We start from the raw sequence: 14,609 nt of genomic DNA, 5'->3' as shown, positions 1-14,609 counted from the left end.
AGCCCAAGTATGCAGTTGTAACCCCACTTAGCTGTGAGTAAGTCCTGTTGAATTCAGTCGGGCTTCTGAGTAGGCAAGGATAGGACTGCACTGCTATTATCTCTTTGCACTGTACTACCTATGTCCCAGGGAGAGAAGCGTGTGTCAAATTCCAGGAAAGGAAGGAAATGCTGCAAGTATCTGAGCATTGCACAAACATTTGAGACATCTGACATTTCTCGCTAAAAGATGCTTAGAAAAAAACAACAGGTCCTTGACTTGCGAATCTGGACCCTGTTACTCTAGCATACAGACAGGATGTTCTCTTTTCTGTTTATTAGAAATTTTACAAGAGATACAAAATGCATTAAATTGTTCCAGATACAGCTTTGAAAAGCCTTCCTTCGTATTCTCCTGTTCTCTACACCTACCCTGATTCCCAGCACTCACAGTATATTTTGAAATGTTCCTGCTGCTAACACAGAAGAATATTAAATAATAGAACACACAGAGAGAGAATAAAAATGGTTGCTTTACAGGGTTAAAAAAAAAACTAGTACAATAGGCTGGTCCCAGTTATCTTACCTTACAGTAATCAGAAGAGCACTTTGAATGCTGTTGGCACTTATGCTCATTAACACGCACATATAAAAAGGACATTTTACTAAAATATATTGGCAGTCGCATCTGCTTTTGCATGCCTCCATGGTAATTTTCTCCAAACCAAGTGCCGTCTTGAGCTTGGTTTCTAAAGAGCATGTGGGAGAGGCTTGTAATTATTGGCATTGTATGCTAAACACATGCCCTCCCATGTGCTGCTGCTGGTGTGCTTCCATAAGACTTGGCTGGTCACCATGGAAGACAAAAAGCTGGTCTAGATGGCAGTTTTGTCTGATGCATTTTTCATGATCCAGCAAGTAAGAGAAATAACTTCCTAATGCGGTTTTCCCTGCTAGACCAAAGAGATTTCATTGCTGGGTGCACATTCCGACACACAAGTTCCATTTGAATTAGCCAATAGAGATGAATCTTTCCATCTGTGCTGCAGTGCACATGGGAACAAACATTCTCAGACACGGTCATGGGTCACTAACAAATTGCAGAAGTCCACTTATGATAGAGTACATGGTGTAAATGGCTGAGAAAACAGTCCATGCCAGATGTGTAAGGATGAACATCTTCAGAGGTAACACAATGGCCCATGCTATGAGAAGATCCAAGACATTTAAGCTGAAAGTTCATTCATTTGGTGCAGCAGGTGTGTGTGGAAATCACACCATGGAAGTGGAACCTTAGACATCAGCGTATTAGGATCAGCTGTTCGTGAATATGTATGATGGCTTTTAAAGAGGATTAGACAAATTCATGGAGCATAGGTCTTCAGTAGCCATTAGCCACAATAGCTAAAAGCAGAATACCCATCTTTAAAGGTCGCATTCTTCTAGTTATCAGATGCTGGGAACAAAGATTGGCATTTCCAACATGCCACTTTTGTAGGTTTTCTTTGGGCATCTGGATGGGCCTGATGGGTTTTTGCTTTTAAACAGTGCAGAAGTTCTTACAGTCACAATGACAGGTTTGATGGAGCATTAATTTGAACTAACCTGGGCCTTTGTGGCAGTTAAGATTTGCTGAAGAAATAGCTACGGCCTGAATGTGCCTGAGTCACGCTGGCGTGCTTGTCTCCTTATCTGCGACTACAAAAAGAAAAAGAAAAACCTGGTATTTATATAACAGAAAGATGTTTATCACAGCCCTATTCTCGCCGGAGATTAGCGCCCCGTTCCCAAACAAAAGTAACCCGGAGACGAACAATTTAAAGGCTGAATAATTTTGGAAGCGGAGCGTCACCGGGGGAAAAACGGAGTTACAGGGGTTCTGTCTTTATCAGGAATTGAAGGCTATGCAGTGAAACGGCAGAGCAGGGTAAAAGGCTGGAGTTACCACCAGAGATTACATTGTTTCCCTGAAAGACATACTTGCTAAACACCAAACCTCTTTTGAAAGAGGCGTTTAAACAGGGAACAGAAAACGAAGTTACTGAATTGGAACAATCTAAATAGCCTAAAGGGAGCGCTGGGAAACAATAACTAGACTGCGCTACACCCAGCAGAAAGCGGAAGAGAAGGACGGTATCGGCGCCATTAACGGAAGCAGAACGGGCTAGCGACTAAGCAAAAAAAAACAAACAAAAAAACCAGCAGCTCAAGCTAACCTGATCCAGCAACTCTGTGACTGTGTTCTTATCCAATTGTTAATCGACGAAATTGACTTGCCCAACTCAACCTCATTTGCGCTTTTCGCGATTTCCGTGGATTGTTTAAGAGCCGGGAAGCTGCCCTCCACCTACGTGGTCAGACTCCAGGACTGCCTGTGTGAAGAGTTTGCCTAACGGACTAAACAGCGACAGAGACGCCACGCATATACAGCGTTGCTACTCTGCACCGCAGGATCTTCCGACGCGTTCTGGGTCTGTGCCGAGGTCTTCCTATGCAGCGAATCTCTGAATCATTGAATTAAGTTATACGGCGAACTAAGCCAAAAAGTGACAGAGAGTGCCACCTTGTGGTCAAAGTAATATCGCATGCGGAATTCAGTAATTTGATTCAATCCTCTTCCCTTCACTGCACTTTAATTAGGCAACAAAATACCTTAATCCAGTAACTTCTCCCTCTCCCCCACCTTCTCCACCTTCTCCACTTCCCACTCTTTCTTTTTTCTTTTACTTTACTTTTTTTATTTTTTATTCCCTTCTTTCCCCTCCCTCTTCCTTCTTCTCCCTTTAACTTTTTCCTTTCCTTCTCTCCTTCCTCCTTTTTTCTCTTCCTTCCCCACACATCTAACCTCTCACAGGTAGAACGGGGTTTGGACTATTGACTAAGAAACCCTAGATCCTCCATCAATTCTCTAAAGAACTATTTACGCTGATTGGAGATACACCCCCATCGGCTGACGTTTGAAATCTCAGACGTTTGAACCTTAACCTAAGGGTTTTTGTAAATATCCTCAACGAATAGGTGAAAAGGAATAAGGACAGACAAAAAAACTGGTAAAAACTGCGGGGGGAGTTAATCAGGGTAAATTAGTTCCAGGCTAAGATTGTTGTATCCATATTGTCTGTTGTATTAAGCATTAAGTACTGATCTATTCTAGTACCAAGAATGTCAAATACCGGGAAAAGACCAGAAGGAGGAACACCAGTGGAAAGAAAAGGATCAAAACAAGAGGGGGACTTTAGAGCAGAGATTCTGAGAATGTTTGCGGAGATAAAACAGAGTGAGAAGAATGTAGAGTGTAAGTTAGGTCAACTAGAATACAGAATTGGGGAAGTAGATAAGAAGCTAGACGAAACAGTTAATGAATTAAAGATTCAGCTGAAGGAGGTATTTAGGAGGACACAGACAGTGGAGGAAGGTTTGAAAAAGACAAGAGCAGAAGTGAGAGAGGTAAGACGAGAGGAAGAAAAGATAAGAGCTGAGATTCTGGATTTGAATAAAAGCCAAGAGGACATGAAAGATTGGATTGCACTGAATGAATTAAGACAAAGAGAGTCTAATCTTAGGATGAGAGGCATACCCGAAACACCGGGAGAAAATATAAAAGAGAAAATAATAGCAGAATTGGCCCCCTGGTTGGAGGTTCCAATAGAGGAGGTTGGAAAGACAGTGCAATCGGCTTTCAGACTAAAAACTAAGACATTAAAGAACAAAAAATTTCCAGGAGACTGCCTAATTGTGTTCAAGGATAGAGAAATAAGAAATAGGGTCCTTCAAAAGAACAGAGAGAAAAGGTTAGTCATTGAAGGGATGAACATAGTGATTTTTAAAGATATCCCAGTTAGACTTCTAAAACGTAGGGACCCCTATAAAGAATTGGTACAGATACTCAAAAGGAATAACATCGAGTTTAAGTGGGAGTTTCCCGAGGGCATTTCTTTCGTATATAAGAGTAAAAGACAAAAACTGACGAATCCAGAAGAAACAGATAAGTTCTTAAGGAAATATAAAGAACTGAAACCGCAAAGGGGGGAGAGTGGAGGAGAGGAGGAGGGCGCCGGAGGGGATCTGGAGGGGGGAGAGAAGAACCAGGGAGGGGAGGGGGGAGAGGAGGGAGCGACGGAAGAGGAAATTTAAAAAGAATAACAACTTCTCCTCTTCCTCTGTATAAATTAAACCAAAATGGCGTTGAAAGTGTACAGCTGGAATGTTAAGGGGATGAATGATAAAGGAAAGAGGAATAAAATTGAACATATTTTGAAGAAAGAAAGCCTAGACATTATCTGTCTCCAGGAGACTCATATAGCGAGGAAACACAAAAGAGTTCTGATTAACCATAGACTGGGGAATGAATTTGTATCCTCAGACCAGAGCAAAAAAAGGGGGGTAGTTATCTATATTAACAAACAAATCGAAGCGAAACAACTATTCAAAGACGAAGAAGGAAGGATAGTAGCAGCTCAAATCAACTGGCAGGGAGAAAAGATAATAATAGTGGGAATATATGCCCCCAACGATAACAAATCAGAGTTTTATGGGAGGCTCGAAGAAAAGTTGCTGGACTACGTAGATCAGAAAATTATATTACTAGGAGATATGAATGGCGTGGTGTCGTTAGAGCGAGATAGGCAAAGGAATACTAAGAGCAAAGAGGGGAAGTTACCTAGAACTTTTTTTTCCCTGGTACAAAACTGTAATTTAGTAGATATTTGGAGATACAAATACCCCCTGGAAAAACAATACACTTTCTTCTCAGAACCTAATGAGTCGCTATCGAGACTCGATCAGATTTGGATTTCGAAAGCATTAGTCTTAAGAACGACAAAGGTAGAGATACAGGTCAGAACAATTTCAGACCATAACCCAGTAAAAATGGAACTGAAAGGGCAAGAAAGCAGATTAAACAGATGGAAGCTCAAGGACTATCTGTTGGATGACCAAGAGATAGTAGAAAAGGCCCAAAATAGACTAAAAGAATATTTCGAAGAAAACGTAGGCAAAGGCACAAAAATAAAGGTGGTCTGGGATGCTGGTAAGGCGGTAATGCGCGGCTTCTTTATTCAACAGAGTGCAATTAAGAATAAAAAAAGGGAAAAGGGGAAAAAAGAAATCGCAAAGCAATTAGAGGAGAACGAACAGAAATTAAGTCAAAATCCAAAAAACAAGAAAATAAAAGAAAACATTAAAGTATTACAATCCCAATACGCAATGTTGATAAACAGAGAGGTAGAATGGAAAGTCAAAAGATTGAGACAGAGGAATTTTGAATATGCCAATAAATCTGGGAAGCTTCTAGCGTGGCAACTGAAAAAAAGAAAGGAACAGAACACAATAAATAGGATAGTGGTGGAAGGAGAAGAGATAAACAAGCCAAAAGAAATAAGGAGAGCCTTCACGGACTTCTACGGAGGACTCTTTAAAAATACAGGAAGGAATATGACGAGAAAAATAGAGAGATACCTAAAATCCAAAAATATCAATAAAATCACCACAGCAGCAAAAGAGGAGTTGAACGCCCCAATTAAGACAGTAGAAATTAAAGCAATAATAGCAGATTTAAAAAATGGGAAAGCCCCAGGCCCAGATGGGTTCACTGGCAAATATTATAAAGAGTTGGAATCGGTCCTGTTGAACCCATTACAAGAAGTGATGAATAATATCCTTAAGGAAAGAGAAATACCAGAGACTTGGAAAGAGGCACTGATTACACTAATCCCCAAACAAGACTCTGACCCAGAACAAATCAAAAATTACAGACCGATTTCTTTGTTAAATATAGATTACAAGATCTTTTCAGGAGTCCTGGCAAGGAGACTAAAAACTATTCTGGTAGAAAGTATTCACAAAGATCAATCCGGCTTTTTGCCAGGACAGGAAGACAAATGAAAGACAATATAAGGAGTGTTATCAATATAATAGAATACCTAACAGACAGATGTGACAAAGAAGGTTTACTGTTATTTGTCGACGCCGAGAAAGCGTTTGACAATGTAAACTGGGAATTTTTGTTGAAACAATTAGAATACATGGAAGTGGGCACCGAATTTTACAATGGGATAAAAGCAATTTATACCGAACAAAGAGCAAGACTGATAATAAACAATGTGGAGTCGACGGAACTGATAGTAAGCAAAGGTACAAGACAGGGGTGCCCGCTGTCCCCACTATTATTTGTAATGATATTAGAGGTATTATTAAACTCTATTAGAGACAACAAAGAAATCAAAGGAATCAGAGTTGGCCAACACGAATACAAGACTAAGGCTTTTGCGGACGACTTGGTCGTAACAATAGAAGACCCACTCGATTCAATAAAAGAAGTTCTGACGGAGTTCGATCAATATGGGGAAGTAGCAGGCTTCAAATTGAATAAAAAGAAAACAAAAATAATAACTAAAAACATGCTAGCAGATAAAATTGAGGAACTACAAAGAGAAACAGAAATAGAAGTGACTAAGAAAGTGAAATATTTGGGCATATGGGTAACGTCAAAGAACATAGACTTATTTAAAAACAACTACGAAACAGCATGGAAAGGAGTTAAAAAGGATATAGAAACGTGGGGTAGACTCAAACTGTCATTCTGGGGGAGAATAGCCACGATTAAAATGTCGGTACTTCCAAGACTGCTATTTTACTTCCAGACCATCCCGGTGATTAAAGGCATAAAGATATTCAAAACCTGGCACAGGGAGATTTCCAAATTTATCTGGCAGGGGAGGAAACCGAGAATAAAATTTAAACTATTAACGGATTCTAAAGAAAGGGGAGGCTTTGCCCTGCCAGATTTGAAAATATACTTTGAGGCATCATGCCTGTGCTGGGTTAAAGCTTGGATAAAATTAGAAGAGGTAGAAGTGTTAGACTTGGAAGGCCATGACAATCGATTCGGGTGGCACGCTTATCTGTGGCATGGGAAGAAGAAAGTACATAAAGATTTTGGGAATCACATTTTTAGGGGCCCTCTGATGGAAGTGTGGGAAAGGTATAAAGATGTCTTAGAACCTAAAACACCACAATGGCTGTCACCACTAGAAGTCATGTCGGTTAAAAAGAGCGATAAGAGAACCAAATGGGCAACCTATGAACAACTATTAACGAAGGAGGAAGGGAAGTGGAAATTGAGGCCGTATGACCAGGTTAAGTCCCATGTGTTTGATTGGCTGCATTACCATCAGATACACGGAATGTTCAGGAAAGATGTAAAAGAGAAAGGATATGCGGATAAGAATTCTAAATTCCAAACCGAGATTTTGGAGAACAATACAAAAATTTTGTCCAAAATGTACAAAATATTACTGGAATGGAATCTAGTGGACGAGGAAGTTAAGGCAGTAATGACACATTGGGCCAGAGATCTGGGTCGTAATATTTATTTTGAAGAGTGGGAGAAACTCTGGAACCAACATATCAAATTTACGGCCTGTGTACTATTAAAGGAGAACTTAATGAAAATGTTTTATCGCTGGTATTTAACCCCTGTAAAATTAGCTAAAATGTACGGATCCGATAACAAATGCTGGAAGTGCAGAGAAAAGGAGGGGACTTTCTACCACATGTGGTGGGAATGCCAAAAGGTTAAAGGGTTTTGGGAAAGCATTTACAATGAAATGAAGAAAATGCTAAAATATACTTTTGGTAAAAGACCGGAGGCGTTCCTGCTGGGTCTGGTAGGTAGAGAGATTAAGAAGAAAGATCACAAGCTGTTTCAATATGCAACAACGGCAGCAAGGGTCCTAATAGCGAAAAACTGGAAATCAGAGGCTATACCGACACGGGAGGAATGGCGATCAAAACTTCTAGATTATGTGGAATTGGACAGGTTGACAGGAAAAATTAGATACATCAAAGATCAGAGGTTTATCAAAGATTGGGAAAGTTTTACAAGATATCTGGAAAGTCTAACAGAGGATCAGATAACTCTGGTGGGTTTTAAAGATGCTCTGTAAAAGATAAAGGGTAATGTTCAAAGGAAATGCATAAATGAGATAGTTTAATGGCATTACAAACAAAGGAATGCAGAAATAATGTTTATTATGAACAAGGACGATTTGTGGTAAGACTGAAGGAAGTCACCATTTCAAAGATAATGTAAAGAAATGTAATAATTTGCTCTTTACTTTGATTTTGTAAACAATAAAGATTATGCATGAAAAAAAAGGGAAAGATGTTTATCAAATGGGACATTTTCTCTCTATAATCTCCATTAAGGTGCTGATATTTTTGGTTGTTCCCTAATCATCCAGCTTGGTAGGCCTGCACTGGCAGGTATCAGAAGTTAACTGGCGGCAGTGGTGCAGACAGTTGGCCTGGTTTGTTTTATCACGCTAAACCAAACCGTAGCTTAGTGCAAGCATGTGAGTTCCTGGAAGGAAGGTCTATGGCCTCTGGACATTCTGCTTCTGGGCTGAGCTGTCAAGTTTTGGCTTAGAGTGACATGCAAACCAGGCTACTGTTTCCGCTATGTGCTGCTCAAGAAATAACTGAGCCTAAACATGTGCAACTGCTACGCTTGTAATCCTTTCCTCCTGGGTCCTCTGCTGCCGTCACCCATCGCCTCCAGGGATGAACAGCTATGCCCTCCATGTCCAAGGTAGCCCCCTCACTTCTGTTGCCCTCCTTCCTCAGTAATGTACGTTTCCGATTCCAATTCAAAGTGTTGGTGTTGACCTTTAAAGCCCTAAATGGCCTCAGTCCAGTATACCTGAAGGAGCGTCTCCACCTCCATCATTCTGCCTGGAACTGAGGTCCAGCGCCGAGGGCCTTCTGGCGGTTCCCTCGCTGCGAGAAGCCAAGTTACAGGGAACCAGGCAGAGGGCCTTCTCGGTAGTGGCACCCGCCCTGTGGAACGCCCTCCCACCAGATGTCAAAGAGAACAACAACTACCAAACTTTTAGAAGACATCTGAAGGCAGCTCTGTTTAGGAAAGCTTTGAATGTTTAATAGGTTATTGTATTTTAGTCTTTTATTAGAAGCCGCCCAGAGTGGCTGGGGAAACCCAGCCAGATGGGCAGGGTATAAATAATAAATTATTTATTTATTTATTTTATTATTATTATTATAGCTATGCCCCGTCACCTCAGTGAGCGGGGCTAGATGCCCACACCCTAGTGCACACTTATAAACAAACCGTTGCTACAATTCAGCCTGTGGAGCAGGGATTCAGAGTTATTTCCTCCCTTATGGTTTTGTCCCCCATCACCAATGAAGCTTGGGGGGGGCGTGTTGTCTTACGGAAGTCGTCTCAGATGCAGTGCAAAAGAACAGCAAATGGAATGGAAAACTGGGTCTGTGCTGCACAGAAGCACCATGACTTCTGCACTGGCTTTTGGATAGGAAAATAGGAAGTTGCCTTACCCTGAATCAGAACATTGGCCCATCTAGCTAACTCAGCGTTGTATAAACTTTATACTCTCTGACAGTGGCTCTCCAGCAGACTCACTCCTCTTTGTGGAGAGGCTGGGTACGAAATGATATTGTTTAGGTAAAAGCATGTGCTCTATATCTCTGAGCTACAGACCTCCTTAGCTTATGTACCGTATTTTTTGCTCTATAAGACTCACTTTTTCCCTCCTAAAAAGTAAGAGGAAATGTGTGTGCGTCTTATGGAGCGAATGCAGGCTGTGCAGCTATCCCAGAAGCCAGAACAGCAAGAGGGATTGCTGCTTTCACTGTGCAGCAATCCCTCTTGCTGTTCTGGCTTCTGGGATTTAGAATATTTTTTTTCTTGTTTTCCTCCTCCAAAAACTAGGTGCGTCTTATGGTCTGGTGCGTCTTATAGAGCGAAAAATACGGTGTACTTGTTTAAAGGCTAGGGATATCACTTTCTCTTTTTACATGCATAGTAAAGCCAGTGAGGAAATAAAGGGTTCGGCGTTACACATTTTCAACATGAAATGTTTCCTTTTATCTTAAATGCACCAAGTGAAAGCTAAAACACTCATCTGAATTTGAGGGATAGGCACTTCCTTACCAGTTTCCATTGCAGTATTTTAATCCATTCATCTGCTTCTACTCCAGTCTTTGCATAAAGGTAATAGGTTCTCAGTGGGAATACTAAACTGTAAAAAGAAAAATTGTAAAAAGACTTGGTATCACAAGCATAAGCAATACTAGCTGCAGCCAACACCCATACTCCATTTTACCAAAGAAGAATTGAAGCTAAATTTGGTTTTAGTTTTGGTTTGTTTTATTTTAAAAAAAACAAAAATGACCTCACTTTTATTCCAAGTAAGAATTCAAAGCAGCTAACATTAAAAAACTGAAAAGTAGGGTCAAAACACCAAAGTAAAACACAGAGCCAGTGGCAAAATTAATAAAACCAGCTGAAAAAGACATTTTCCCTCTGTCACTTCATCAGCATACAGAATTAACTTAGGGTCTTCAGCAGCACTGTTGGCTTTGGCTACATACACACAACCAGCTTAAAATGCTTCTCAATTTGGATCAAAGCTGGATTGCAGGAAAACATGTAAAAATGCAGTATATTTCTTAAGAAACTACAGGATAGATACAGATTCTGGATAATGTAGATTCAGTATACTGCTTCCCAGGCCCACAATGGGAGCACACTGGATGCAGAGTAAACAGAGGGTGTACACCAGGCATGGCCAAACTTGGCCCTCCAGCTGTTTTGGGACTACAGTTCCCATCATCCCTGACTACTGGTCCTGTTAGCTAGGGATGATGGGAGCTGTAATCCCCAAACAGCTGGAGGGCCAAGTCTGGCCATGCCTGGTGTACACACAGCCTTGAAGGAGAACTGGAGATTTAGAAATTTGTCCCTTTCTCATGTGTAAAATGCGGGAGGAGGATATGATTGGTTTTAAAAAAATAGAACATTTTAAAGCATATATATTATTAGCATATTTATCAACAGAATTTTGTAAGGGTACGTGCTTCAGGGCATTATTGAATAGCCAAGGTTTTGCATGCAGAAAACACAACAAATGTGGAACTCAAAGGCTGCCTTGGTTAAGAATAAGCTCATTCATAGACACAAAGGAAGTTGACTTATACCGAGTCAGACCACTGGTCCATCTTGCTCAGCATTATCTGCACTGACTGACAGTGGCAGCTCTCCAGGGCTTCAAGCAAGAGTCTTTCCCATCCCTACCTGGAGATGCCCTCTGCTAGCAAAACAGATTTTCTGCCACTGAGGGATGCCCATTCCCCCATGGTAAGCCACAGTAAGACAGAAAGCAAGAAGGAAAGAATAAAGTCAAGGAAGGGGCAGCTGTCATGAGACACCAAGGAAAGCAGGAAAATCACTCTGTGGAGTTCAGAGGAGGGGCTTGTTGATGGGGCTGGTAAATTGGAAGAGTGGGCATTCACTGGGCTCCTGAGAAGACAGACTAATAAATTTATTGTCTTCATTTGTGATAGTTCACGAGTATTGAAATAATTTTACAAACACAGCAATTTTCATCTAGATCTCAACTTACCAAAAACAATTGACTTTGTCCTGGGAATAGTCGAACTGCACAGCTGAGCATTCTGTTAGGTCGAGCGCTCTGATTGGCTCTGTGGACTTAAAAGTAAGTTATCTTTGAAACAATCATTCTTCCCCCTCCCCCTGTAATGAGCAGAACCCCCAACTCCCCAAATAAAGATGCCGAGGAATAAGTGAGGCCCTGTCTGCACAAGCACTGTTACCCACATATGTACTGCCATCCACCTATATAATAAAGAAGCAATGCTTGCGTCATCCACCCACTCCCCATTTTGACTGAACAGACAAGCCAGAAATGACTAAGACTTCCACGGAGTAATGTGAAGCGCGTGGGGACCACTGGGAGCCATTAGCGGGAGGGCATTTGCTTGGCGAAATTGCCTTTGGCCCACATGATTTGGAAGGATCTCAACACTCATGTCCATATGCAACAAACTCAAGAGATCAAAACATGGCCGCCCAAGTGCAACTTGCCAACTCACCGTCTGGTCTTTGTAATATTTCAGCTCATTCCTATGCAATGTAAACCACCTGGTTTTCCAATTCTGAGAGAATAAAGAGGGTGGTATTAAAGGAACTTAGGCATTTGAAAAAAATACAAGAATGAAAATGGCAACACAGGCATTGAAAATGAGCTCCCTTTCTTCTTTTCTGCTTCAGAACATGTATATAGTACTAACAACCATATACTTCTTGCTGTGCAGATCATATGGATTATTTTATTATTATTATTACCAGGGCTTCTTTTCAGCCAGAATTCACTGGAACTCAGTTCCGGCACCTCTGAGGTAGGCTCCATTGCCATTTTAAGAGAACAAGAGATGTTCCTAGTGAATTCCAGCACCTCTTTTTCTAGAAAATAGCTATTTTTTAAATTAATAAACTATTATTAAATTTGCATTGCCTTTATACACAGAAGGAAAGGAGAGGCACACAAGTCACTGACATTTCTTACCTTTACTATTCTGCCTTGTTTCGTCAAATATCCTTCTTTTGTGCCTAACTGCAAGGAAAGAGGTAAAGGTTAACCAAAAGGATACGACAAGTACACATTAGCCTTGATAATGGTCATTACACAAGCTGGCGAAGCAAAACACAGCAGTAGCTTTTATGACCTCATAACTGTCTGTTCATTTTATCCTTAAAACTGGGTCACTGTGTTCTCTACCAAAAATATGGGCCCCTGTCTACACCTGAGGTAAACACACAAAATAATTCTGTTGGTTCTGATGAAATGACACCCTCTTGTATCACAGATTAAACCAGGCACTTGTCATATTCTCTAAGGTATATGCTGTCAAAGGGCACAGAGGGTCAAACTTTAAATAAATCCTAGGGCAATTCAGCATTGTTTGACTTCCAACAATGTGTTCATTGTATATGTGCAGTAACGTGGCACTAAATGCTGAACTAGGCCTTGATGGCTAACAGCATGATGTGTCTCAGATGGTCAAAGACCATTAATGACACAGGCAAGAAAGCAGAAGTGGTTTTAAAAAACCCAAAAAAACCCTTCCAGGCAATGACAGCCCTTGTTCTCTACAAAGACTATTATTAATTATTATTTCACTTTCAATTGTTTCCTCTATGAAGCTTAAGGTAGCATACATGGTCCTTCTCCATTTTCCCCCTCACAACAACCCTGTGAGGTAGGCTACAATGATAGACTCTGACTGAACCAAGGTCACCTGATGAGCTTCATGGCTAAGTGGGGATTTGAACACTGGTCCCACGAGTCCTAGTCCGACACTCTAACAACTCACCACACATAGCCAAGCTCAAATAAAGAAAGAATACTGTGCTTTTAGTAGGGTTGCCATATTTTGAAGAGCAAAAAAAGAGGACACATTTGCCAACTTCTACTTTTAACTTTGGATCGCTATGACAACTCTACCCATGAAAAGGAGGATGTGTCCTGGAAAAAGAGGTCATATGGCAACCCTACTATGCATTATTTATAATACCTCAAGGATCCTAGAATGAAATTATCAGCAGCCTGAGACTGGGATCACTTATTGAACAAATGACTGAGATAAGATTCAAACCAGGAACCCCTGACTCAGTTCACACACCCTAAGGGCCAATCTAGATGCAATGACAAAAACGCTTTTGCAAATTGCAGTCAGAGGAAAGGGAGGAGAGGTGACTAGATACAATCAGGACCCAGGTTGCAGACCTCGAGAAAAACTATAAATCTTCCCCAAGCTGCTACTGAACAGTGAGTAACACTTAAAAGCAGTGACTCACTGACGGCGCATTGGGGACAAGGTCAGTTTCCGTCTTTCCAGTCTGCATTGCCGTGTGAACCCGCACAGATTCGTAAATGGAGGGCTCTTCCACCATCTTCGGATATGGGTTCTTCAATATAATCAGGGTACCTAAAAGAAAGTGGAAGCTAAGTGACCTGTACAGAAAAGGAAAATGCAGGAAGCACTCAAAAAAACCAAATGGCAGATGAGCTGGCAGCAAGATCAAGCAATAGTTCAAAAAAGCCACAGGATCAAGCCAATTGAGAGACCTAAATGAATCATATAGTCTAGTACAGTAGGCACACAACTTACGTGGGGATCAGGGGGTTTGTGTGCAAAGGCAAAATTGAGCAAATTCAGGAAGACCCCCAGAACCAGCCCTGTGTGACTAACCCTACCTCATTGGGCTCTGGGAAGGGAGTGCGAGGCCTCTGCAAAGCCTTCCAGAAACCTTGATGTGTGCCTCAGAAAGAGGTGGTTTCATAAGCTGGGTTTCACAATGGAAAAGGACTGCCTCCAGGTTGTCGCAAGATGGGCTTCAGCAAGCTGTGGCACAACCAAAGACCTTAGCTCATGGGCAGGTGAGGTGTATGTGTCCCAGCACATCTTGGAGTGCCACACCCTGAGATTACGTGCCACTTCTTTGGTACCTCTTAAAACATTGTCCCCCTCAAGCAGACCTTCGGCTGGACCAGCCACTGACCTGCCAATGTGGTGCAATCTTCTGTCAGGCAGTTCAGTGGTGGAGGAAGTCTCTCAGGCACCTGGTGCGGCGTGCTGAGGGGCAGGGCAAAGTGCCCGGCAGTGCACGCAACACCCAAAATGGATGCACAAACGGCATGCATGGCGCCCAATACAGACGCACAGATGGTGTCGCCACGCCTCAGCCACCCTACAGCTAGGGTAAGGAAGCGGGCGGACAGCGCAGAGCTT

The 14,609-nt window shown here is 41.6% G+C and overlaps 1 protein-coding gene across 2 annotated transcripts in view; it reads right to left on the bottom strand.

Annotated features, from left to right (window-relative positions):
- Positions 1 to 1,085: 1,085 nt before the first annotated feature.
- The window catches only part of DAPP1 (dual adaptor of phosphotyrosine and 3-phosphoinositides 1), a 38,330-nt gene continuing 24,806 nt past the window's right edge, over positions 1,086 to 14,609 (bottom strand). The window contains exons 4-9 of one of the 2 annotated variants that reach the window (XM_081925407.1): positions 13,675 to 13,805; positions 12,383 to 12,430; positions 11,910 to 11,972; positions 11,420 to 11,496; positions 9,949 to 10,036; positions 1,086 to 1,676 (exon numbers count right to left, since the gene is read on the bottom strand). In XM_081925407.1, the coding sequence (XP_081781533.1) occupies positions 1,623 to 1,676; positions 9,949 to 10,036; positions 11,420 to 11,496; positions 11,910 to 11,972; positions 12,383 to 12,430; positions 13,675 to 13,805 (461 nt within the window). In that variant the 3' untranslated portion in view covers positions 1,086 to 1,622. Of the gene's footprint in view, positions 1,677 to 9,948; positions 10,037 to 11,419; positions 11,506 to 11,909; positions 11,973 to 12,382; positions 12,431 to 13,674; positions 13,806 to 14,609 lie in introns of both variants that reach the window. The other variant, XM_081925406.1, reaches the window with a different exon arrangement.

Source organism: Podarcis melisellensis (assembly GCF_964234715.1).
Source record: "Podarcis melisellensis genome assembly, chromosome: 9".
NCBI lineage: Eukaryota > Metazoa > Chordata > Lepidosauria > Squamata > Lacertidae > Podarcis > Podarcis melisellensis.
Note: the sequence above shows the minus strand (reverse complement) of the source record. Positions and strands in the feature narration are given on the sequence as shown.